The 25519-nt window shown below is 42.9% G+C and overlaps 2 protein-coding genes across 2 annotated transcripts in view; both read right to left on the bottom strand.

The window, feature by feature from the left end:
* Window positions 1–7224, bottom strand: part of epha2b (eph receptor A2 b) — a 36449-nt gene extending 29225 nt beyond the window's left edge. Inside the window, exons 1-3 of the mRNA XM_072449464.1 lie at window positions 7069–7224; window positions 6325–6404; window positions 4355–5003 (exon numbers count right to left, since the gene is read on the bottom strand). Coding sequence (XP_072305565.1) covers window positions 4355–5003; window positions 6325–6404; window positions 7069–7153 — 814 coding nt within the window. The 5' untranslated portion in view covers window positions 7154–7224. The remainder of the gene's footprint in view (window positions 1–4354; window positions 5004–6324; window positions 6405–7068) is intronic.
* A 14016-nt stretch (window positions 7225–21240) lies between these two features.
* The window catches only part of spen (spen family transcriptional repressor), a 28627-nt gene continuing 24348 nt past the window's right edge, over window positions 21241–25519 (bottom strand). Inside the window, exon 15 of the mRNA XM_072449480.1 lies at window positions 21241–22876. Within this exon, the coding sequence (XP_072305581.1) occupies window positions 22745–22876 (132 nt within the window). The 3' untranslated portion in view covers window positions 21241–22744. The remainder of the gene's footprint in view (window positions 22877–25519) is intronic.

Genomic DNA, 25519 nt, shown 5'->3' with positions numbered 1-25519 from the left:
ATCCCTTTGAAAAGCCGTGTGGAAACCATGATGGGGATTAGTTTGTGCACATGGGCTTTGGTCTCGGGGATCGGGCGGGTGCGTGGCGGGATAGGAGCAGCCGTGGCTGCCCCAGGCCCATTGTGGCGGCAGGATTACGGCCGAGGAAAGGGCGTCATGCACTGGACCAAACGGTCTCAGTGTCAACAGTGAGTCACAGGGGCAAAGCCGCGGTGGTGCTGTCATATTAAAACCAACCACCACAGGGCAAAAAAAAGTTTGGATTTTTTGGCGGAATATAAATGAGGAATGTTCATTTACTCATGAATGGGGATTAAATCACGCCATTGTTGTTGGGATCAGGGACCGAGTGGAACAATGAAAACCAGCTTCCTATATTTACATACTTAGACTATAGGATTTATTTAATTCTGGGAAACAACTTAACCCCATATTACCATTTGGGAAGACTTTTAAAAGGCATCTTCTGTGTTTGACTTAAACAATGAGCAAACAAGGTATCCGACCTCATCTATAAACCTTTCCAAGTGGAATGGTATGTTAATAAATACTCTCCGCCTTATCTCTCGAGACGACGTGATTTAGAGGCGCTTATACAGCCGCTCCTATCCCTGTGAGTCCACACGCTACAGGAAGTGATGCGTTAGCTTTGAAGATGGTTTGTCCAAAACAGGACCCTGTAGTTAGCATGAGCGTCACACACCACCATACTCTAGTTGACCAAGATTTTTCAACGCAAATAACGTCCTAATGGCGGTTTAAGATTTACAAATGAAATGTACTACCACATTATTATAGATACATTTTGGTAGTTATTATATTATACAGTTATTTTTAAATTGTGTGTAGATAACATTAGCACGTGACTGAATCACCACGTTTACGCTACACGTACAAAGAACATCAAGACTAACTTTCAGATGTTTGTAGCCTTTGATGCTATTAAAACAAACGTACTATATAGATATACTGAAAGGCTAGGAAAAAAAAAAAAAATTTTTTTTATATATATTTATATATATATATATATATTTATATATATATATATATATATATATATATATATATATATATATATATATATATATATATATATATATATATATATATATATATATATATATATATATATATATATATATATATATATATATATATAAGCTGAAACTACTTGAAAACGCTAGTGATGCTAAATGCTAAACTCCTCTGTAATCGTAACAATGCAGTTCTAGCTAGGGGCCATAATGTGTGTCTTTGTTTGCCTAAAAGGAGTACGCCTCGAAACACATGTAAATAATTTGGCTTTCTCCACGTGCATGTAAACCTACGTCGTAAGCAGCTTATTTCCATCCTCCTTCATGTGTTATTTCTTCCACTACATCAAACTTTGTAACTTAACTGAGCTGTAAAAGGCCATTCAGTCTCCATTTGATTCCATGATTCATTTACTTTATGTTAATTGCGTGTAGCATATGAAATAGAAGGACTTTTAGGGGCTTTCTGAAAGATCGCTAATCGTGTATGGGCCTAATATCTCATGTCCAAGCAGCAGCACCCTTTGCTTTCTCTTTCTTGACAGTTTTTACACCCTGCAAGTCTCTGAGGAGTGGAGGAGTCTTAAGACAGACGGCGGAACGCGGAAAGTTTCAAGTGGATTTAAAAACACTGGAGGCGAGAAGGCGGAGAATGATAAACTACACAACTGCCTGAGTTACAATCTGACCTCTCGTTGTACCAATTGTAGGGGTTTTCTCACTGTTTATTCGTTTTGATGCTAGGTCCTGACCTTCTCTCCCCCTCTGGGAATTCCACAGGTCTGCAGTAATGTTGGAAGGCTCCTCCTCGGCAAACTGATCAGGAATGTACCAAGCGAGGTGGATGGAAGGGGCGGAGGTGGGCAACACAGCGCCTCATTGTTCTGCTACCTTTACATTCTCCATTCCCCACCTCTCTCCTTTGGAATCACTCCCCTCGCGTAAATACTGTAACTTTGTGCTTCCTGGTTTTCCCCTCCCTCTGTTGTCCGTAAACGTCATGACACTTTCCCATCATCTTATCCTTTTTACAATGCGCTGAGAGATAATATCGTCGCTTTTGTCAATTCGTGGCTAGTGGGGAGGAAAAAGTGCCTAATTACAGGTGGCGTTTTTGGTGAATTAACAACCAGATTCAATGTGTGTGTTCTAACGTCGAGGGAATTCACCATTAGATTGTTCAGGTGGATTTGTGGTCAGGTGGCACACTTAAAGTCTATAGGATTGGTTCACCTGTTTTTGTAATTATGACTTAGTTTGGTGGGATAGAAGCTGTGGTGAATATTGATCATAGTTTTACATCTGCAACGGAGAGGTTCGTGAAGAAATTAAACAAAATGAAAGTTCAAAATTGACAGGAAGTAGAGCAAAGTTCTAAATGGAATCCCTCTATCTATGTCATCAATATGTGACGTGCCATTGAAAATACAAATAGTTAACACACAACTGACAAAATAAAGGTGTTATATTGTTATATTTACCGTCAAATCATAACTGTTGTGTAATTTATATGTTTTTTTGTTCTTGTTTTCAATATGTTGCTAGATAACAGTAGTGGAATCACCTCTATGTCATATTTGCTGCCCATGTGCAACCAAGAAGTAACATGATAAACTTCACCAAAAAGACTGAAAGACTTTTGTTTTTTTGCACACGGAGTCAGTGTACACCCGGCGTAACGGTTTTTATTTTTTACTTTTTTGTATCAATTCTGAACATGTTTCCTGTTAATTAAGTGATCAAACTGTAGCACATATGCAATACGCTCTGCTCGCCTCAGCGACGTGAGCTCGAGCCTGGGCTGACAATTTGTTGAATGTTTTACCCACACTTCAGCTCCATTTCATACTATACTGTCCTGTCAAAAAAAAAGTTTATCACCAGTTTAAAGACATCCCAACCAGTCATTTCAAGAAATTCATACTATCAAAAGGAGTCATACGATACTGAGTCATAGTTCCGATCTCAACAGGCCTCTGCATGCCAGCTTGAGTTCACTGTTAAATCCTCTGCAGCCGTCACACAATACAACCCAAAAGCCCAGGCTCAGAACAGCAGCAGAGGGGAGTGATGATCCCTCAGACAGGGGAACATAGAGTCTGCATGGCCCCCTCTTCCTCCCTCCTCCCCTCACTCACTCACAACACTCTTGAAGATGCTAATTCATCAGAGTACAGTAGCCTCTATAGTCTTTGATCACTCTCGAGCTCTTTGACAGCCGATCCCACAACAATGAAGGCCTCCTATTCACGGCAAACAGAGAGACGCTTCACTACAAAGGCCTGAGTTATAGTTCCACTCCACAGCAAACTCGTATCAACCAGATAAGAAGAGAAGAGCTGATAATGAGAGCGCATGAGAACACCTGATGCAACACGACTTACACAGATGTATAACATTCATAAAACCACCCTTGGAATATGCGGTTTCTAAGTCAGCTACGGCTCTGGCCCAAAGAAAACAGGAATTTATGAAAGTAATATATTTTTGCTTCAAAATTTGTTTTTTTTGAATAAAGTAAATGGATTGCGAATAATGGGGTGTGAATTGTGGTCATTACATCTACATTAAGACCATGTCCAATAGATTCAAATAGACAGAGAGTTGTTAGCGCGGTGAAATGGAAACTGAGGAAAGACAGGGCTATTACCCTTATAAACTATAAAAGCTCGTGTCTCAAGTGGAACAATAATAGTCATAAAGTTGTGGTCATATAATATTGAGTTTTGAAAATAAAATTATCCAATTCAGGTATAATTTTCAAGAAAATGCCACAAGATGTAACTTCAAAAATATATATAGTACTTCAGAATTTTACTTCATCCCTAAGCTGATGTCAAGAATAATCACAAACGCCAGGTAAGCCTTGCCTTCAAACACCTCTGGTCAATGGTCAACTTGGTCTGATAGCACAATGGGTGTAACTGCAAATGCTCTATGACTGAACAAGGATTTTCAAACATGCGCACATTTGAATTGTATTTCAAAGGACAGGCATATTTTCTGAGTTTATGGGTATCGGTTCAAGGTCAAGGAAGATGTCGAGGCATGTACAAGTATACCTGAGCATTCCTTCCATTTCAGATGAGCCGTGTTAGCCAAGGGCAGAATTCCACCCAACAATGATAATAACACCTATGATAGATATGTGCGCTCTTTCACAGGCTTGTTTTACAACCCCTGCAATTAGCATAAAGGTAAATAGTGACTTAGCCTAAACCGTCTCTTTTTAAAACTGCTGCTATTTGTTCACACCCCAGTTCCTTTCAAATCCTAAAGAGAAAGAAAACATAATATACAGTATAACAAAGAATCCTTACCTTTGCATGCATTTCCTACTTCCTCATAGCCAGGTTCACACTGGCATTGTCCAACAGGTACCACCCATTCGCCATCCACGGTGCAGTAAATCCGAGGCTGCTCTTCGCTGGCAGCATTATCCACACATTCACCTATGACTTCTCTCAAAGCTTGATTATCTCCTCCTGCCACAGTTTCTTTGAAAGATGCGAGACTCTTGATTGTAGCGGGGCACGTCTTGTAATAAACGCGAACTGAGAGTAGAGCCACACAAGCGCCGATATCTTGAAAAGCTAGGTAGAAACCTTTCCTCGAGAGGTTCTCCACTACTTTTGTCTCGGTGTTGATACGTAGTTCATTTTTGCTTGTGATCTCATCTGGCGCGATTGTGGTTACTTTCTTGAATTGGCCTTTTCGGAACGTGGTGCCGACATCCGCATCCGCCTCAGAAGCGAAAAGGTTGAAGGTTTCTTTGCAGGTCAACGATGCGCCGTCAAACGAGTTACAGTCTCTTACAATGAACTTGAGCTCCACAAAAACCCGTGAGGCTGAAGGTCGTCTCTGGATGAAGGTGGTGCGAAGCCAGTTGTCCTGCTCGCGCTCTCCCACGTTGCAAACTGAATACGTGTAGAACTGGGATCCGTTCAGAGTCCGTTGCACCACTTCCCACTGCGACGAGAAACAAGCCACAAGATTAGCGGGGCGAATACAGACCCCTGGGGAACACCTAATCATTGCGTAAGCTCTCAAAAGAAAGCAGAGTTGGGCACCGGGGGCCAGCAAGACCGCCGTAATATGAAACTAGAACCAAAAACATTCACTCTGTACATTACTAATTGGTTCTAATATTTGTGCTCGCTTTGACAACAACAACAACACATTCTGCGACACTGGGAACTCCAATTTATGACCTTTCGGGAATGTAACAATACAGACCTCAAGGATTTGTGTGGGAAAGAATTTACAAATCCCACACAAAGATACAACTCTTTCTAATTTAGACTGTCAACTTAGTGGAACAATGCACGCGAGAGCCAGCAGAGACATATTTAAGCTTGTTTTAAGAGCCAGCCATACCGGCTCTTAAAGAACAACTGGCCTGCACAAGGGCATGGGCTGCTGTGTACTCTCTGCATGGAGCCACTGTGCTGTTAATTAAAGGAATGTGCACTGTTGGCCGAGTGTGTGGCTCATGCTTATAAAGTTGATGCACAGCAGGGCCAGCTCGTCTATTACCCAGCTGGTGAAGGCTTTAAGGTTATGCTAAATGACGCTCGCAGTTAGATAAACGCGCATTGTGTTTCAGGCACGTACTTGCACTGAGGTAATAATGGGATGTTTAAAAGTGAAACGAAATGCGATGTAAGGAATGAAACTGCGTAGGAGCAGTAAAGACAACACGCCCACACATGTCTTTGACTCACGCAACACAGACCTATCAGCGGAAGATTTGCATGAGCTTAGTCGGTGCTATTATTTTTGAAACCACACAACAGAGGTGCAGACACATTCGCCCCGTTAGCTGGCACTGGGATAGCCGCAGCATTTGGGTGCAATAAAGGATGGAATCTTCAGCAATTTTCTTGTGCGTTACGGAAAAAGGTAACTGGCCCCACATCTATACCCCTCCCAACCCAAAGAGGTACCACATGCTGCAACATTAAAAGTTAATTGCTCTCTAACATACAATTCTGGAGAAACCACAAGAAGCCACAAGTATTCCCAGCTCTGAGCATGCAGCTAGTCTGTCTGCAGCCTAGACATGCTCTGCTAGGGACCCCACTACTCTGAGCATTGTGCGGGCCCCTGAGTCAACACTTACATGGATCTGACAAGCATATACAAAAAAACAGCGAACCACACAAGTCAAACGGTCAGTAATGTGTACGGCCAGAGCTTTCCTGGGCCGTCTCTCGATGCACTTTCCCTCAGGCGCATTCCACGTGTGAGCTGGAGGAGACGCGTGGAGATGGTGTGGAGCAGTACTCACCCCCGGCTTGTCTCCCTGGTCTAAGGGCCATGTGAGCCAGCCCAGCTCTCCCCCTGTGGCACGCATGTCCAGGAGAACCTCTGTGGACACAAGTGACAGAATCATAATGAGTTTATCAAGACCAGTTTGTAATAAGTTTAGTTTTGCTTGTCAAATACAAATGTTTGTAGAAAATGTACAGAAAATCGACAAAATGATGACATGATAGGCTCCATATACTCTTCAAAATAAACATGTATTGATAAACATCAAGTGTATGTGTGAACCTAAAATAATAGTATAAATAAATGTCTCTATATCAGTGTGAGTGGAGCCAGTTTAGATTCCTCAAAGTTATCTGGACACTTCAAGGTTGCACAATCCGCCGCTAAAGATAAAACGAGAATGTCAATTAAAAAAAAAGAAGGAAAATAAAAGATAGGCCTGTAAGAGTTTGAGAAATACAGTTAGGACATAAAAAGCATCGACACTTCACTTGCTACCCTCATAAAATCAGCCCAACCAGTCTTTACGCATAAGAGTTGCACTTTAAAAACTCTGCCCGCACAGCAACACCGTAAACACACAAATAATAATCAAAAATGTCAAAATTAAACAAGTTAAAATATGTCTGGCAGTGTGCGTTCTGATCAACTGTCACACAATCAGAAGGTTGAAACTTTCCCCAGTCCTCATATTAAGCCTTGACAACTCTCCAAAGTGTTTTAAAGTCCCGCGCGGCTGTGTGAGACATTAGACACGCACCTTCTTTGGTCTGTGTTGAGATGAAAATGCCGTTGATGAGAACAGAGACGAAAAGTAAAGATCGAAATCCGGTAAAGAGCTCCATTTGTGCGGCTCTGCTTCGCCGTGTGAGCGCTGCTGGGCTCCTCGCTGCGCTCTGAGGGCCGTCTGCTCCAGAGCCCTGTCCTCGCTCATTCACAAACCGCCCCGCGGCGCGGCTCCGCCCGCTACCGCTGGAACGTGCGCGTGCGTGTGTGAGTGCGTGTAAGTGTGTGTGTGCTTGTGTGAGTGTGTGTAAGTGTGTGTGTGCGTGTGTAAGAGTGTGTGTAAGTGTGTGTGTGTGCGTGTGTGAGAGTGTGTGTAAGTGTGTGTGTGCGTGTGTAAGAGTGTGTGTAAGTGTGTGTGTAAGTGTGTAAGAGTGTGTGTGCGTGTGTAAGTGCGTGTGTAAGTGTGTGTGTGCTTGTGTGAGTGTGTGTAAGTGTGTGTGTGCTTGTGTAAGTGTGTGTGTGCGTGTGTAAGAGTGTGTGTAAGTGTGTGTGTGCTTGTGTGAGTGTGTGTAAGTGTGTGTGTGCGTGTGTAAGAGTGTGTGTAAGTGTGTGTGTGCGTGTGTAAGAGTGTGTGTGCGTGTGTAAGTGCGTGTGTAAGTGTGTGTGTGTAAGTGTGTGTGTGTGCGTGTGTAAGAGTGTGTGTGTAAGTGTGTGTGTGCTTGTGTGAGTGTGTGTAAGTGTGTGTGTGCGTGTGTAAGAGTGTGTGTAAGTGTGTGTGTGCGTGTGTAAGAGTGTGTGTGCGTGTGTGTGCGTGTGTAAGAGTGTGTGTGCGTGTGTAAGTGCGTGTGTAAGTGTGTGTGTGTAAGTGTGTGTGTGTGCGTGTGTAAGAGTGTGTGTGTAAGTGTGTGTGTGCGTGTGTAAGAGTGTGTGCAAGTGTGTGTGTGTGCGTGTGTAAGAGTGTGTGTAAGTGTGTGTGTGCGTGTGTAAGAGTGTGTGCAAGTGTGTGTGTGCGTGTGTAAGAGTGTGTGTGCGTGTGTAAGAGTGTGTGTAAGTGTGTAAGAGTGTGTGTGTAAGTGTGTGTGTGCGTGTGTAAGAGTGTGTGTAAGTGTGTGTGTGCGTGTGTAAGAGTGTGTGTGCGTGTGTAAGTGCGTGTGTAAGTGTGTGTGTGTAAGTGTGTGTGTGTGCGTGTGTAAGAGTGTGTGTGTAAGTGTGTGTGTGCGTGTGTAAGAGTGTGTGCAAGTGTGTGTGTGTGCGTGTGTAAGAGTGTGTGTAAGTGTGTGTGTGCGTGTGTAAGAGTGTGTGCAAGTGTGTGTGTGCGTGTGTAAGAGTGTGTGTAAGTGTGTGTGTGCGTGTGTAAGAGTGTGTGCAAGTGTGTGTGTGCGTGTGTAAGAGTGTGTGTGCGTGTGTAAGAGTGTGTGTAAGTGTGTAAGAGTGTGTGTAAGTGTGTGTGTGCGTGTGTAAGAGTGTGTGTAAGTGTGTGTGTGCGTGTGTAAGAGTGTGTGTGCGTGTGTAAGTGCGTGTGTAAGTGTGTGTGTAAGTGTGTGTGTGTAAGTGTGTGTGTGCGTGTGTAAGAGTGTGTGCAAGTGTGTGTGTGTGCGTGTGTAAGAGTGTGTGTAAGTGTGTGTGTGCGTGTGTAAGAGTGTGTGTAAGTGTGTGTGTGTGCGTGTGTAAGAGTGTGTGTAAGTGTGTGTGTGCGTGTGTAAGTGCGTGTGTAAGTGTGTGTGTGCGTGTGTGTGTCAGTGCGTGTGTAAGTGTGTGTGTGCGTGTGTAAGAGTGTGTGTAAGTGTGTGTGTGCGTGTGTAAGAGTGTGTGCAAGTGTGTGTGTGCGTGTGTAAGAGTGTGTGTAAGTGTGTGTGTGCGTGTGTAAGAATGTGTGTGTAAGTGTGTGTGTGCGTGTGTAAGAGTGTGTGCAAGTGTGTGTGTGCGTGTGTAAGAGTGTGTGTGCGTGTGTAAGAGTGTGTGTAAGTGTGTGTGTGCGTGTGTAAGAGTGTGTGTAAGTGTGTGTGTGCGTGTGTAAGAGTGTGTGCAAGTGTGTGTGTGCGTGTGTAAGAGTGTGTGCAAGTGTGTGTGTGCGTGTGTAAGAGTGTGTGTAAGTGTGTGTGTAAGTGTGTGTGTAAGTGTGTGTGTGCGTGTGTGAGAGTGTGTGCAAGTGTGTGTGTGCGTGTGTAAGAGTGTGTGCAAGTGTGTGTGTGCGTGTGTAAGAGTGTGTGTAAGTGTGTGTGTAAGAGTGTGTGTAAGTGTGTGTGTGCGTGTGTAAGAGTGTATGCAAGTGTGTGTGTGTGCGTGTGTAAGAGTGTGTGTAAGTGTGTGTGTGCGTGTGTAAGAGTGTGTGTAAGTGTGTGTGTGCGTGTGTAAGAGTGTGTGTAAGTGTGTGTGTGCGTGTGTAAGAGTGTGTGTAAGTGTGTGTGTGCGTGTGTAAGAGTGTGTGTAAGTGTGTGTGTGCTTGTGTAAGAGTGTGTGTAAGTGTGTGTGTGCGTGTGTAAGAGTGTGTGTAAGTGTGTGTGTGCGTGTGTAAGAGTGTGTGTAAGTGTGTGTGTGCGTGTGTAAGAGTGTGTGCAAGTGTGTGTGTGCAAGAGTGTGTGCAAGTGTGTGTGTGCGTGTGTAAGTGCGTGTGTGTAAGTGTGTGTGTGCGTGTGTGCGTGTGTAAGAGTGTGTGCAAGTGTGTGTGTGCGTGTGTAAGAGTGTGAGCTCTGATATGTCTGAATGAAAGATAATAAGCTTCACATTTACACCAGCCCGGTAGTGTGAGCTGCAGGTGAGGCCGGTGAGGGGCGTCTATGCCCGGGTCACTAAGAGGCGGAGATCCGGTCCGGACGTGCGCCGTCTCGTCCAGAACCTCTGACGTGAGACTTTGGAGTGAACAGTGTGCGGCCCCTGTCCCGGGCCCCTGTCCCGGGCCCCTGTCCCGGGCCCCTGTCCCGGGCCCCTGTGCAGCCTCAGTTAGAGATGAGCGGGTTTGAGTTTGCGTCCCTCTCTCTCACATCACCATGTGTGAGATCAATCGTGACTCGTGATGTCTGTTTGACTTTGACTTCTTAAAGTGCAATAAGAGGAACGTAAAGGTTTATGCACGTAAGGTCCATCAGCCAATCACATCGCAGCATTGTTTCATGCAGGAGTCCAGTGTGTGATGTTCTGATCAAAACAAACATTTATATTGTAATTAACTTTTACTAGAGCAATAAAACATTTCAATTTATTTAAAAAGCATCATTAGACTATTTGTTATAAATTATAATAAATTGATAGTGAAAAATAACCAGACATATTATGATTACGTCTGTTATAGAATAATACTATATATTTTTATACAAAAGTGGCAAAGTTGCAGAAACACAGTCTCTTCACTAAAGCTAGGTTTGGACCTTCAGTTCTCGTTCTGTTCATTCTCTGGGAATAACATGTTTGCACTGTTTTATCAGTGTTAATTGTTAATCAAGCAATGCTTATGCCATTTGTTTAATTTAATATAACTTGTTTTGTCACTTTGGCAAGAAGGAACAGTTGGGAGCTGTAAAAGATAAATTAGTAAGGATAACTATTACTTTTACATTTTCAGTTAAAATGAATCAATTTGACCATAATTATTTTTCATAGCCAATATTGTATTGAGTAATTAAGTACACTAATGTATTAATAACTGGCTTTAATCATTTTCTCCTGGCACAGTTTCATCACATCATCATTTTATAGCATTACAACCTCAACATTTTACTCTTACTTTAGCCGGCTGGACCACATTAAAATGCAGCAGAAGACCCAAAAAAGGTCTGAAAATCTCTGGGGGAGGGCCCCCAGACCCCCCCCCCCCTGTTCATTAATTTAAACTAATGTGCTAATGTGGCTGTAGACCCTTAACGCCCACAAATACGCCCAAAAACATTGTGGGATTTAAGTTATCAATATTTGAGCTTGTGAGGTGTTGAGAATAAACTAACTGGATGCCCTGGAGTTTTGGTGCGCTTTGTTTGCGTTGAAGAAAGTTCCCATATGTGAATTGTTTACTGACAATGGCAATAAAACTGATTCTGATGACGTGGTGAGGGGCCCCCCAATTTCTTTTCGCTTAGGGCCCCCTGAAGGCTTGGGCCGGCCCTGTGCGTGTGTAAGAGTGTGTGCAAGTGTGTGTGTGTAAGAGTGTGTGTAAGTGTGTGTGTGCGTGTGTAAGAGTGTGTGTAAGTGTGTGAGTGCGTGTAAGTGTGTGTGTGCGTGTGTAAGAGTGTGTGCAAGTGTGTGTGTGCGTGTGTAAGAGTGTGTGCAAGTGTGTGTGTGCGTGTGTAAGAGTGTGTGCAAGTGTGTGTGTGCGTGTGTAAGTGCGTGTGTGTAAGTGTGTGTGTGCGTGTGTAAGTGCGTGTGTGTAAGTGTGTGTGTAAGAGTGTGTGTAAGTGTGTGTGTGCGTGTGTGCAAGTGTGTGCAAGTGTGTGTGTGCGTGTGTAAGAGTGTGTGTAAGTGTGTGTGTAAGAGTGTGTGTAAGTGTGTGTGTGCGTGTGTGCAAGTGTGTGCAAGTGTGTGTGTGCGTGTGTAAGAGTGTGTGTAAGTGTGTTTGCGTGTAAAAGTAAACGTGTGGAGGAACAGCAGCTTACGGTGCCTTATCGACAAGACAAGGAATTTGGAAACATCTGTGTTTAGTGGTCACTGGCAAAACATAAATAAATGAAACAAAGAAGGCGATTTAACGGTGTTCACAGGAAATTAGCAAATGGATAAATGTCCCAGCATCCCCTGTCCTTAAACCCTCCTTCAGCCGTGAGTTCTGGCTTTGTTGTTGTTGTTGTTGTTGTTGTTGTTTTATGGCAATTGGCATCCAAGTGTTGCATTACCACCAGACTTTATTCCTCAGACTTTGTCGTTTAGAAGTTCTTCTTCCATTACTTTGGTTTTTCAAAGCCCATGAGGTCAAAGCAATAGACGTTGACAACAAAAACTACAAAATCTTTGAAAGTTACATAATAAAACAAAACAATTTTTTTTTTAATTCTCATTTGAATGTTGTGTGTGTGTGATTAGAAAAATATTAGGGGAGAATACACAGGATGTTAAGATGTTCGATGATTACAACGTCAAACCACAGCTCCTGGTTCAGAGATTTGGGTTTAAGAATAACAATACCAGTGCAAGGTATTAAAAAGGAAAATCTATTTTAAAGTATCCTCACAGTTCAGCCTAAACACAAATAAAAGCTGTTCCAAAGGCAGATATTAGTAGGAGTTGCGGTATAAAATGACTCTGGAGTAACGTTGCTTTCTTTATTATGACCCTGCGACAAGCTGGGCCCAAAGTCACTGGGATCGGCTCCAGTCACTAACGGGAACAAGCAGGAGAAAATGAATGAATGATCCTGCTCCTTTGTAAATATGTTGACTGCTGCTGATGCCTGGCTGAGAGCAGATGTTGTTGGACAGTTGCTTCCACCTCCTGTGCCAGGGAAAAGAAATGTGAGTCCTCTGCATTTGACCCATCCTCAGTGTCTCTGTTGTGTTTGGAACAGTGGGTGCTGCGCAACCCATCTTGAGCAACTATATTTGAGTCTGGCTACAGAAGTTTTTGCTACTTATCTTAGTTAGGGGCAGGGCAATTATTCACATTTCAATCAAGATCGAGATTCTGTCATTTCTAATCATCAATGATATGCAAGAGTCTTCTTTATTGAGAGGTTCACAGCCAAATCTCAAGCGGTGGCGTGGGATTTAGAGTTCAGACACTTCTTTGTGTTAAATGGCAATGATTCAAGGTCTAGACTGTTTATGTTAATCTAGTTGTATTCTTACTTTTTTCTTTTCACAAATTCAATTCAGTAGATGAAATACAAATATCTATACAATATACAAATTGAAAATCAAATCCAGGTAAATCTACAATGCAAATATCTCAAGTCTTGAAGTGGGGGTCGGCTTCACTGTCCTTAGTTATACTGTTGTTCTCTTCTAGAAACAGCCCGCTCAGTAAATATGAAAATGTAGGCACAGATAATCCATCCACTTGACTGTTCCTTTGATACATTGCCAGTATTGGAGTTTACAGTATGCTCTTGAATGCACCATGCTGCTTACAGTGCTCTTTAAAGGAGCCTTGAGGACACCAGCACATTTGCATAAAGACACTGAATAGTTTGGCTTGGTGAATGGGCCTGGGGAGGGAGCACGCAAGAACGCCTCCACTCTTGTGTCTTTGTTCAGGACGTCCCACATACAAAGGTGGAATCGACCTGACAGCCGCACACAAATGTATTCATATCTGCATAATAGCATCATGAATGGTGCGATCTGGAGTGTACAGCTGGCCCGCTGATAGGCCGTCATAACTTGTGGGAAATATTTAAAAAATGTTGCACCCTGCTATCTCTTTAGAAGGAGAGCTCTATGGTTGAGTCAGAGGTACAGGGGGCAATGAGGGAGAGTAGTTTTAATAAGTGGTATTAGTCCTGTACCTAGCAACTGGCAGTGAGAGGAATCTGCCTGGTTGTATCTGCGCTCCCTCTGTAGTCCTGGGACAGTGTGGGCCAAGGTGATAAGAGGTCCAGCAGCCGCCGCTCAGTTCAGAGAGCGGGATAATAACTGTGAGAAAAGACTGTGCACTACGGGACTGGCCGACAGCGGCAGAAAGCTAAGAGAACATGTTTCCCATGGTCTGGAAAATGTGTTTTTCTCTAACTAATGAATTAAAAAAAGTCTTTGGACACGTTTGGGTAAGAGTATTTAGTATATGCACTCAAATTGGACCACTGCCATAACCACATGTTCAGGTACAGTTGTACATCCCTTGCCTGGCCATCAAAGAACAAATACTTCTACAATACTTCAAGATTTGTATCTTCTGTATAGAATATACAGAGAGAACAGGCCAATCTCTGCTGTGCACTGTTTAACATTGTAAGGTTCACATCAGTTCATTTTCATCTCCTAAATCTCCCATTCCCACTCGTCTCTGTGTATGGAAGCACTTTGTCCATCTGTGCTGTCCCATGAGATCAGGTGTAGTTTGTGAGTGAGGGGTGGGGTCACGGGGTCATACTGATCTGACTAACATGAGCTTCTTCCTCTGCCCACAGGAGCCGGGGGGCCACACTTGTCACAATGTTTTTAGAGGGAAACAAAGAGCCCCTGTTTGCCATCCCATGCAAGTTTCATTGACTTACACCTGTGACCCCCCCTCATAACACCCACCTTTCCCACAAATGCCCCTCATATTCAACATATAGCCCCAGTACTCTCGGTTTCCACCGTAATACATTTTTAAAAGAACTGCAAAGCTCATTGAAAAAGTGTCCAGGTTTAGATAAGATCCACAGGAACACTCTCATTGACAGGTTAAAGAGCTTGTACATTCTTGACGGAAAAGTTCTCATCTTATAGCACTGTAGCATCATGCTCTGTGCAGAGGGGAATGAAAGGGACATATTACGCTAAATCTACATTTGAGAGCTTTGAAAGGTAATATAATTGTTTCTCTATTACCCACACAAACTTTATTCTTCTGCATTGACACAATTGCTCAGAAATGTTGTGTTTTCCCCTACCCCCCATACACGCCCAGTGCTACTTACTTTGTTCTGTCCTGTAACTTGGCCTGCGTGTCACTAATGCCACACTGTAGAACATCTATGACAAATCAATAACATATAATAAGAAAGAAATGGTGACTAAAGGCTTCTAAAGAAAAGCTACAAATAAAGTCTCTTATGAAAAAATTAAATGTTGCACAATATGGCTTTAACAAACTACTGTATAATTGCTATGCGGGTATTATCAGCCGTAAAGCCAGCCACAGACAATATATTTAGATTGTCTCCAATGTATTTTCCAGATATTACCCAAATTAACAGGTAAGCAATTCAATTCAATTTATTTTTGTAACGGCCCAAAATCACAACAGTGGTTTCCTTGAAGGCTGAGAAGCAGTGCTGCTCACCATACTCTTCCTGACTACTTGTGTCCAATAGATCGGATGTCTTAGGGGAGGCTGGATAACATGAAGCCTATGTCCATTCAACTCCTTATCACAACATTATCAGAGCATTCCAGTGCCCTGGGCCGGAACCTGCTCATATTCCCATCCGACGCCTCCTGTGTGCTCTTTTTTTTTGGAGACTGCAGGCTGATGGTGCATTGGCAGATGTCCTCGTTTGTTCACTCAACTAGAATGACCTGTGCCTCCTTGCTTCCCTCCCAACTGATATCGAGTGACGGCAACCACTGGGGTAGAAAATGGATGAGGATGAGATGAGAGGGTGAGAAGAGTTTGGGACCCCCAAGCCGAAGGGAGGGTTCTATTTAAAACTAAACCGGCCTATTTGTAAAAGGTGTAGAAGCCGGTCCCTCATCTGCCTGAAGAGTGGGTCCAGCTCCAGTCTCCTCGTGTCCGTCTGTCTGTCTGTGAGAGTCGGATCGCTCCTTCACTGGAACTCCTCCAGGTTTCTACGCTTTTTTCCCAAAGAGGTTTTTTTTGTAGTTTTTCCTGGCCGAGAAGGAGAGTCTAAGGACAGAGGACCCTGGGACGTCGTCCCTCGCCACCACAGACATTGTCTGACTTCATCGCCACCACAGACATTGTCTGACTTCATTTCTCCCTGTGGCCCTCAGAGGCAACTGTTGTTGTGATTTTGGGCCTTACAAAAATAAATTGATTTGATTTGATTTGAGAAGCGTTATGTCAGTTTTACATTACATTTTGAGGTATTAAATCCACAAAAAAAGAATAGTTTATTAATGCTCATTGCTCCCATTGAGTGTAGCGTTGGCAGGTTATATTTGCTGACAACTGAATTCTTTGATGAAACAGACACATGTATTATGAAAGAGTGAAAAGTCTGTATTTGTCAAAAAAGGTGCTTAGAGAGGAAGTGCTTCGAACCCCCCAGGCCAGAGAGGGCTCATTCAAATGGAGCTCAGGTCCTGTTCCATATGACCTCACAGCACTGGACACAGGCTGGGAGACGACGCGGAGACAGTGCTGTTCAAAGTGCACATGCTTAGACTGAACATCTTCTGTTTGTATCAGCCGTTTGGTTTTTGCCAAGTCTCAACCTCAAGTCAGAATCAGACTCAGAAAAGGTTTATTGCCATTGCCAATGAACAATATTCGCACATAGGAACTTGCTTTGGTGATTCGATGCAACATAAAACAATGCTAAAACAACAAAATATAAAATCAAAAAGGGCATACATTAAAGAAAAACTATTTAAATCTACAATAGGAAAAAATATGCTTACTATGTACACAAAATGTACAGTTACATTTATAGATGTAGTGCAGAAAGCGAACAGAGCAGTGAATGATTGATTAAATTATAATTAAAGTGACAAGTGTTAAGAAGTGTTCATGAGGCCGTGTCCAGGGTGAGAAGGGTCTGTGATCCGACCTGTTCGTCCCAGAGCCCTGGAGACCTACAGGTCCTGCAGAGATGGAAGTCTTCACTTTCTCAGCAGAGAGCACAATGTGCTTTAGTCTCTGTTTGTCCCTGGCTGTGGCTCCAGCGTACCACACAGTGATGGAGGAGCTGAGGATGGACTCAATGATGGCCGTGTAGAACGGAACCATCATCTGCGCTGGCAGCTTGGCTTTCCTCAGCTGCCACACACCTGTACATCCTCTGCTGGGCCTTCTTGATGAGGGAGCTGAAGTCCACAAACAAGATCCTGGCATAGGTTCCCGGGGAGTCCAGATGCTGCAAGATGTAGTGGAGTATCAGGTAGATGGCGTCGTCTACAGACTTGTTGGCTCTGTAGACAAACTGCAGAGGGGTCCAGCAGGGAGGAGGTGGAAGTGCATCTTTTCACACCTGAAATACTTACACTCTTATAAACAAAGGTTCAAATCTTCCACCATTTAAAAGGAATCTATATTTCTGAAATGATTCTATGGACAGTACAGTTGTGTAGTTTCGGGGCCACCATACCATCTAACAACCGCATACAGTACAGGCCTACACACGGCATATACTGCTATGGAGAATGGTTTGAAGCACCACTGTTTGAGCCACACCTCATCTCAAATGCGATGATATCTTAGTTGTTTCAGGACTAGAGCTGTCAGCAGTCTTTAGCAGGCCCGCCGGCCCCTTCCCTTTGCACAGTGCAGTTCAGCTGTTGTTGGAGGTGTATGATGTTGTCATGTGTATGTGCCAGTCAAGTGGACAGCTGAAGGAGCCCCACTGTAGATCCACATACAATATAACATGGACTCAGACTAACAGCTGGGTTATTTTGAGCATGTATGTAATGGGCAAATTCCATTTTGAATTATCACCAATTGTAGTACCCACTTGCAAAGAATGGCTTCAAATGAGACTTGTTGAAGCTTGTTTTCAACAAATATGAAGCACACCTGTGAGCTCTGCCCAGAATGGTATGGGTGTAAACAGCAGGGAAGAACACAAGTTCTGTCATTCCTGTGTTTGCGATGCAGAGATATGTCTTTGGAAGCCTGGCCTACACATGTTACCAGGGGATGTGCTTAGTCATATCTGCTCATGACGCTTCAGGCTGGTACAGAGAAACATCTCTCTTATACTCACATAATATTGGCATGAGAAAAAACATGAATAACTTTGGAATATTTAAAGGACTAACTTGTGTGGTGAAGGATGCGTCACCCACTTTGTCTTCTGGAGATCTCATTGCTTTGCCTGGAAGGTTCAACAGTATAATATAGTCTGTTATTGTTTATTCATTTTTAGATGTCTTTCTTGCCCAAAAGACCTGCTTGCATCATAATGATAGCAAAGTTTTTGCCATTTTGTGGAAAAGTCCAGTTGTTGTGTCTTTAGGCAAGACACTTAACCCACGCTGCCTAGTATGAAAGGGGTTTGTGTGAAAATGGTCTGTGGTGGTCGGAGAAGTGGATGGCGCGGATTGGCAGCCTCGTTTCCTTCAGTCTGCCCTAATGCAGCTGCAGTCTGTCTGCAAATGGAAGCAGGTCAGTCTAGGACCATCTACAGCCTGTCCGTTTGTGGGAGTAAGATCTCTCTCCTCTTCTCCCCGACTCATAGCAGACTGTTCCTCTGGACCTGACATGGAGGAGGAAAATAAGTTTTTTGAACACACTGTGATTTTGCAAGTTCTCCCACTTAGAAATTATGAAGAAGTCTGACATTTTCATCGGTGCATTTCCACTGTGAGAGTCTTCAATTTTGTCTCTTTGGTCTTGCCAATAGTAGTAGTTGGAGTCTGGCTGATTTAGGGGTGGAATAGATGTGGACTTTTTAAAGAAAGACTAACAGGTTTTTGAGAGCCAGAATTCTCGCGGATTGGCAGGTGTTCAAATCATTTTTGCAGCAATGTCATACAAATACATTCTTTAAAAATAATACAATGTGATTTGCAGCTTTTTCTTTTTAGATTCTGTTTCTCACAGTAGAAATGCACCTACAATGACAATTTCAGACCCCTCCATAATTAAAGTTAACATACCACCCATCCCTCCTCCAGCACCTCATCCTCTGCTCCCCATTGCCTGAGACGTTCACTGACATTCACTGTCATGTGTTGGGCCTTGTCCTTGATGTACTGGTGGATCTTGGATGTTTCATCCAAGATAGTGGCTCTCACACTCACTAGTCCACAGCCTCCTTCCTTACGGCTAGTGTACAGTGTCAGGGAGCACCCTGGGTTTGGGGTGGAACCCTCCATGCATGGTGAGAAGTCTTCACATCTGTGGTCTGTAATTCCTCCTTTGGCCACCTTATTCCTGCAGAATATCTGATCACTGGCAGGGTGTAGCTGTTTACTGCCAAGGACTTGTTATTGCCATTGAGCTGGCTTCTTAGGAGTTTCTCGTTGTAAGTATTTGGCTGTTGCTGCTTTCCTTGTTGCCTCTTTGAGGTTGCCATTTGCCTGTGGTGTTCCAAGGTACTTGTAACATCCTCAATGTCTGCTATTGTCCCTCTGGGAGTGAGACCCCTTCTGTGTGGACTATCTTTGCTTTCCGACTACACTTAGCCCGAATGACATCCCAATGTCAGTGCTGTAGACCCTGGTTGTGTGGATCAGTGAGTCGATGTTTTGCTCGCTCTTAGTGTACAGCTTGATGTCATCCATGTAGAGGAGGTGACTGATGGTGGCCCCAGTCGGTATCCATAGCCAGTCTTGTTGATTATTTGGCTGAGGAGTGCAATATTTTATAAACCATGGGCCATTAAAAAAACATTTAGCTGTGCCTATCCTGCCTAGTAAGTACCTACAAATTGTTCAACCATCTTCATTGAATGACTATGCACAACACAAGGCCTAAAACATGCATTTATCTCAAATGCAAGTTGTCAACATTCCTAACATTATATGGCTATAAATATAACTTGGACTCCCCCAGTGACATTTTGTGGCAGAGGCTAAAAGTATGACACAGCTTTAGGCTGGGCTGTAATCACCAAAATATGCATGTAGACTAGTGTAGGCTATTATGAACCTATCTCTGCCTTGTCCTGTGGCTCCTTGGCAATGACCATAGCCTCCATTATTGCTTGGGCTATCAGAACAAATGTATATACATTTTCTTCACATTTCTTACTGAACTGTACTAATTCTCTTCCTCATAATACACTCAGTGAATGCCATAAAAAGTATTTCATAGTGCGGCCCGGTGGTCGAGTGGTTAAGGCACAGAACATGTATGCCGCTCTGACATTTTACATCCCCAATTTCACACCGACCTTTCCTGTCTAATAAAGCCATAGGGCCAAAGATTTTTACAAAAGTATTATATAATGCCTCAAGGTTTGTAGTGGGAGTGGAAGCCCTGAGAGGCAATGTAAGCCCCGAGAGGCAAGTTAAAAATATTTATTTTTTCCTCGGGTTTGCACTTGCAGATTGTGTGCTTTTGCTGAAGAAAAAAAAAAGTTATTTTTGGACACTACGGTTCTTTGTAATAATTGTCTAAATATTTATTCACTCTAAATAAAACTGCGCCCTTCAAGGGTCATATCCAAATATGTGAGGAAATGCAGCTTTGCAAATACTTTTGCAAAAGCTTAACAGCCAGAGTAATGAGTGCAGGAGTAAAACCAGCAGATGGGTGGGCTCTGGGTGTGACATTGTTGAACTATCTATGGTTTGTTTACTCCTAATTGAGACCAAGCAGTCAGAGGAAAAGCATCTACTAGACAGAAAGTGGCACTGCCTCTCTGGCTCAGTGGGATGGAGAGCACCCTCACTTCCTACTACTCTCTCGAACTGTACCGGTTGCTGCTATGCGGCTGCCTCATCACGGACAGCAGGACTTTGAACTACATATGGGGACAATAGTGAATATGGGTTTTGAGTAGAATTGATTTTCTTCCATTCTGTCGATAGAGCCACAATGTCACATCAAGAGCCCACCTATACGTGGCCACCTATATGCGGTTTTGGCTTTGCCTGCACTTGCTGCACTGGGCCCAGGAAAAAAGTAAGGTTCAAGCTCAAACCAGAGAGAAAAACATTTTGTATTTGTTTGCTTTGCTTTTGTACAGGCTGCAATGAAAAATACTTGTTTAACTGAGTGCTGTAGAAATCATTGGAAACATGACAGACTCGAGCTACTCAGGTGTTAATTAATAAATCTCAATAAAAACTACGTAAGGATGATCATACAAGCAAAGATTTTTGCTAGGAAGGGGCTCACAAACGGTCTACTTTATTCATTAGCATTGTTACATGATTATTCTAAACTATAGTTTAGAATGAAAGAAGCCTATTCATGGGTTTCAGCTTTCTGATAAATGCAACATTTTGAGGATTTTTCACTTTCAAAAGATAGATTAGCTTCTTAATAAGCTAACAGTCTTTTACGATGACTCATCATTCTGAAACACAGAAAACATACATTACTTTAGCAACACACATGATGACAGAGATGAGTTGTTGTCACGGGTAAACCAGCAATGGAAATGCTGTTAGAAACTGCCATCTGGTGTCTAAAACGTGTACTGCAGCTTCCCCTTCCAGATTGAAAAGTAGTGGGATTTTGTCAAGCTTTCTACATTTGTTTTTATATATTTTGGGACCAGTGCAAATGACACCGGCAGAATGAGAGAGTAACATCTGATCTGGCACTGTGACAGGGCTGTTCTGGTGTAGAGGTGAGTAGAAGTGGTGAAGAAGTACCAGTGCTGTTTTGTGTAACAGGATTTCAGATATAATATATACCATATTGGTCAGAAATTATCAGTTTTACGGTAAATTGAATATGGTAGTTTTGAAAGCTTCACCATACAAACAATAACACACAAATGTCGGATTAATGAACCATTTAATGATCTGCAGTTAAACAACAGGTTTTTACAGGTTAAAATGTCCTCATAGAGGAACAGCAAAAAACACTCAAGTTTAAGATTGATCAAAGACAGTTTTATATTATACATTATTATTTGTAGTTTTTTTTTTTTTTTTTAATATTGTTTATATATAAAAAAAAGTTGTAAGTGCCTTCACCATGAACCAGCATAATTGGCTTGCAGTTAAAGAAATTTATATTTACACAAAAAACTGACAAGCGTAATTTACTTTCAACATCGGTTTGGAACATCACTCCTTCTTTCAGAAATACTTTGTTTTGTTAGACAAAACCAAAGTAAGTACCCTGAAAGAAAATAATAAAGGTAAAGTAGACAAGAGCACAGAACAACTATTTACATTTTGGCTCAAAGAGACAGTAAAAACTTAAAGAGGTTCACATCCAATAGCGGCATAATATCAAGTCACATTCTTCTCTGTAAAGAGGGTCAAACCATTATGATAAAAAGCATGCAGCGTCTTTGAGCTGTAGAGAAGGACCTCTTTGTGTGAAAGTTTTCCAACAAAAGGGGCGATACAGAACAATGTTAAAACAGGGACATGCAAACAAAGTCAATGTTGAATTTTAGATCAGCAATTAATAACCATATTAAATACAAAAAGTAAGTGCCTTACTGGCCATAAAATCACATATGAAAATAATTACAGTACATTGCATGTGTTGAACTTTTTTGCAAAAATGTTTTGGCACAGAATAAAATTACAAATATTTGATAACCCCTTCCCAAAACATCTTTACCAATGAGTTCCCTGTCCCCACACTGTTATAGAAATAAAATTATTACATGATCTGTCTCTCTTTACTCGCCGCGTTCATCTTTAAATATGTAGACTATTTACAAGTAAATATATGATAAAAATTCCCCGGAGTTTAAATATGCAACCCGTCTCCCCTCCTCCCCCACTTGAGGCATTGAAGTGTAAACTATACAACTCCAAAATGTCCCTTCAAAGTTCCAGTGGATGGGAACAATTGAGGAGTTAATTGTGGAATAAAATAAAATTTGGCAGGTAGAACAAAAGCACAAATGGCAGACTGAAATATGGATATTTTAGACCCAGAGCAGTACAGAGTCAATTTGTCACAACATAGAATTTATCACATTGTTTCAAAAAACAAAACACACACACACACACACACACACACACTTTATGAATGTAAGAAAAACTTCCCACAGAATGTCCCAATCCATAGCTTCCAGGTGCAATGAATTAAAAAAGGCTATGCCCAACTACACTGAAATGGCAAAAATATGAGCAATACGAACACGTCCCCACTCTGAAAAGTATTGTCACTGGGGGTAATTAAGGACTTGGTGAAGTGAGAGATAGGTGCATGCTGATTCGTAAAAGTTCAAATTCATATAAATATGAGGCAGTTTTCTTGACCGGATTAGTCCAAAAGGGCTGGTGTTGGCTTTCTTCCAGATAAACCAAAGGTAATTAAACAGAAGCGATGACAATCATGAGGTGAGGAGAAATACTTGAAATGCTGTTGAGCAGATCTGAAGCCAGGTGAGAAAGATGACTCTCTGAGAACTCACAAGGAGGGAAGATCTGCACCACGAAGGCCGGCTGTGAAAGACAATGAAAGTAAGATGTACACATTTCAGTGCAGGCTTTGTGCATTTTTACAAACAGATAAAATACCAGCCATGCCTATGTATGGTGGCTTGCAAAAGTGTTTGTACCCCTAGAACTTTTCCATATTTTTTCACGTCACAACCACAAACTTAAATTGTACTGGCATTTATTTTGACATGTTAAAAAGTGTGTCCAATATTCAGCCTCTTTTCCCGGAGTGCAACCAGTTTCTGTCAGAAATTTCCCGACAATTGTTGAAAGAATGAATGTTGTTGATTGAATGATTCAATAGAGTCCAACTGTGTGTGACCTAATCTCAGTATAAATGCAGCTGTTCTGTGAAGGCAACAAATGCAAACAAGATAAGCTCAGGGATAACGCTATGGAGAGGTTTAAAGCAGGGTTAGGATATTAAAAAAAAAAAATCAGGGAGCACTGTTCAATCCATCATTAAAAAATTGAAATTGAGTATGGGACAACTGCAAACTTCTCAAGACATGGCCGTTCACCAAAACGTACAGGCTGAACAAGGAGAGTTCTGATCAGAGATGAGCCAAGAGGTCCCTGGGGGAGCTGCAGACACAGCTCAGCGGGACAGGGAATCTGCAGTGCACTACACAAATCTGGCCTTTCTGGAAGAGTGGCAAGAAGAGGCCATTGCCAAAAATCAACCATAAGAAGTCCTGTTTTTGCAGTTTCCCAGAAGCCACACAGCAAACATGTGGAAGAAGGTGCTCTGGGGCCTCATTTATAAAAGCGTGCATCAGATTTAGCTTGAAAGAGTGAGCACAGGAAATCTAAAATGTATAAAAACCTGCGCAGCACACCTATACGCACTTCTCTCTTCTATTGGTGCAGCAATTCCTCATGAGTTTCAGCCCTGATGTTGTTGTTGTTGTTGTTGTTTTATGGCGGTTGGCATCCGAGTGTTGCATTACCGCCAGACTTTATTCCTCAGACGTTTCGTAGTCCTCAGACTCTGTCGTAGTCCGTAAAAGTACTCCTCCCATCGCTTTGGCGTTACAAAGCCCATGAGGTCATGATGTGTTTTTGTGACTAGAATAGTTGTTGTGTCAGAGACCAACCGGCTTTATTCCAGGGAGACTCTTCTTCACCTTCCTCGCCCTCTTTGACGTTCGGTGCTTTGGAAGTACAAAGCCCATGAGATCATGGGACGTCTTTGTTGTTTTACAAAGCCCATGAGGTCATGGGACGTCTTTGTCGTTTTATCCTTTAGAAGTCCTTCTTCCATCACTTTGGCGTTTCTAGGCCCATGAAGTCCAAGCGCGTTAGAACATCCTCTTGCTCCTCATCCTCGGCTCAGTCTCCAACACCCCCCACCTCTATAAACGTTTACCCAGCCCTGTGCTACATAAGTAAGCAACCACAGCCTGACACAAACCCTGTGACTGGATCGCCAGAACGTTCCGCAGATTGAACTCCCGCCCATTATTCCGAAACCACAAGGCCAACCCGGCCCTTTCCCTATCATAAGCCTCACAGCAAATCAGCACATGCTCGACAGTCTCTGGCACCTGACAGTGACCACACAGACCGGTCGGATGTTTGCCTATCCTACTCAGTGACCAATTGAGTCCAGTATGGCCAATCCTCATGCGGGCGAAGGCCCTTTCCTCCCACGCGTTCCTGCCCATAGACCCGCAAGGACCCACACTACCCTGTATGTGATAGAGATGCCGTCCAGTAACACAGTGGCTCCAAAATTCCTGCCAAAGGCCGACCACATGACTCTTGATAACAGGCTTGATTTCAGATTTGCTTAACTCAACCGCCACATCAATTGATGGCCGCCGAAGGGAACGTTTAGCCAGTGCATCAGCCATTTCGTTACCATCCACCCCCACATGCGCAGGGACCCAAATGAAGGAAACCCTCACATCCTTCCTGGACAGGGAGAGCATCAGACAGAAGATGCCATTCAACACATCCTGTCTGCAATCCGATTTCCCAGATTTAATGCTTTGCAATGCAGAAAGGCTGTCAGAGGCCACCACAATGCCGCAACACTGCAAAGCAGATTCCGCCCATTCCAACGCCAACCGTATCGCTATAAGTTCCGACGTGAAAACAGAAAGGCGATCTGTCAACCTCTTCTTGAGCCCGCTCTGATATACCATATATGGATATGCAAATGACCTAATTTACATATTCAGCATATTCATAAGGGTGAGACTATTAGTCGGCGGTGGAGGCCCGCAAAGTAATATTTAAACAGAAACCTTCACAAGGCGCTGTTCCTCTGAGCAACAGTGTATTAAAAACAATAGACAACATTTCAGAACCCCCACACAATTTGATGGTCAAAGGAAAAAGACTTCTCCCCTCTATCAGTAATCTGTCCTGAGCCTGATTGTGCCGAATGAGCACAGATTTGACTGAAGCCTACACTGCCCTGCGTAATAAACCCCTGTGCACAAAGTGATCAATCTAAACCTTAATCGTAATAATGCCACAGTAAACAACCAGACTGAACTACAGTTCTGAAGGACAATAAATTAAGGCAGTGTCTACAGAGCCGAGGCGCGCGGCCGAAACTGCCATGTTATTTTGTGCCGCGGCTCATAAAACTGCTGCGCTATTTGACCGCGCCGTTTTAGACAGGGTAAAGGTTAA

This window comes from Eucyclogobius newberryi, unplaced genomic scaffold (genome assembly GCF_026437365.1).
Source record: "Eucyclogobius newberryi isolate DKJ021-1_F unplaced genomic scaffold, fEucNew1.0.hap1 SCAF_17, whole genome shotgun sequence".
Lineage (NCBI taxonomy): Eukaryota > Metazoa > Chordata > Actinopteri > Gobiiformes > Gobiidae > Eucyclogobius > Eucyclogobius newberryi.
Note: the sequence above shows the minus strand (reverse complement) of the source record. Positions and strands in the feature narration are given on the sequence as shown.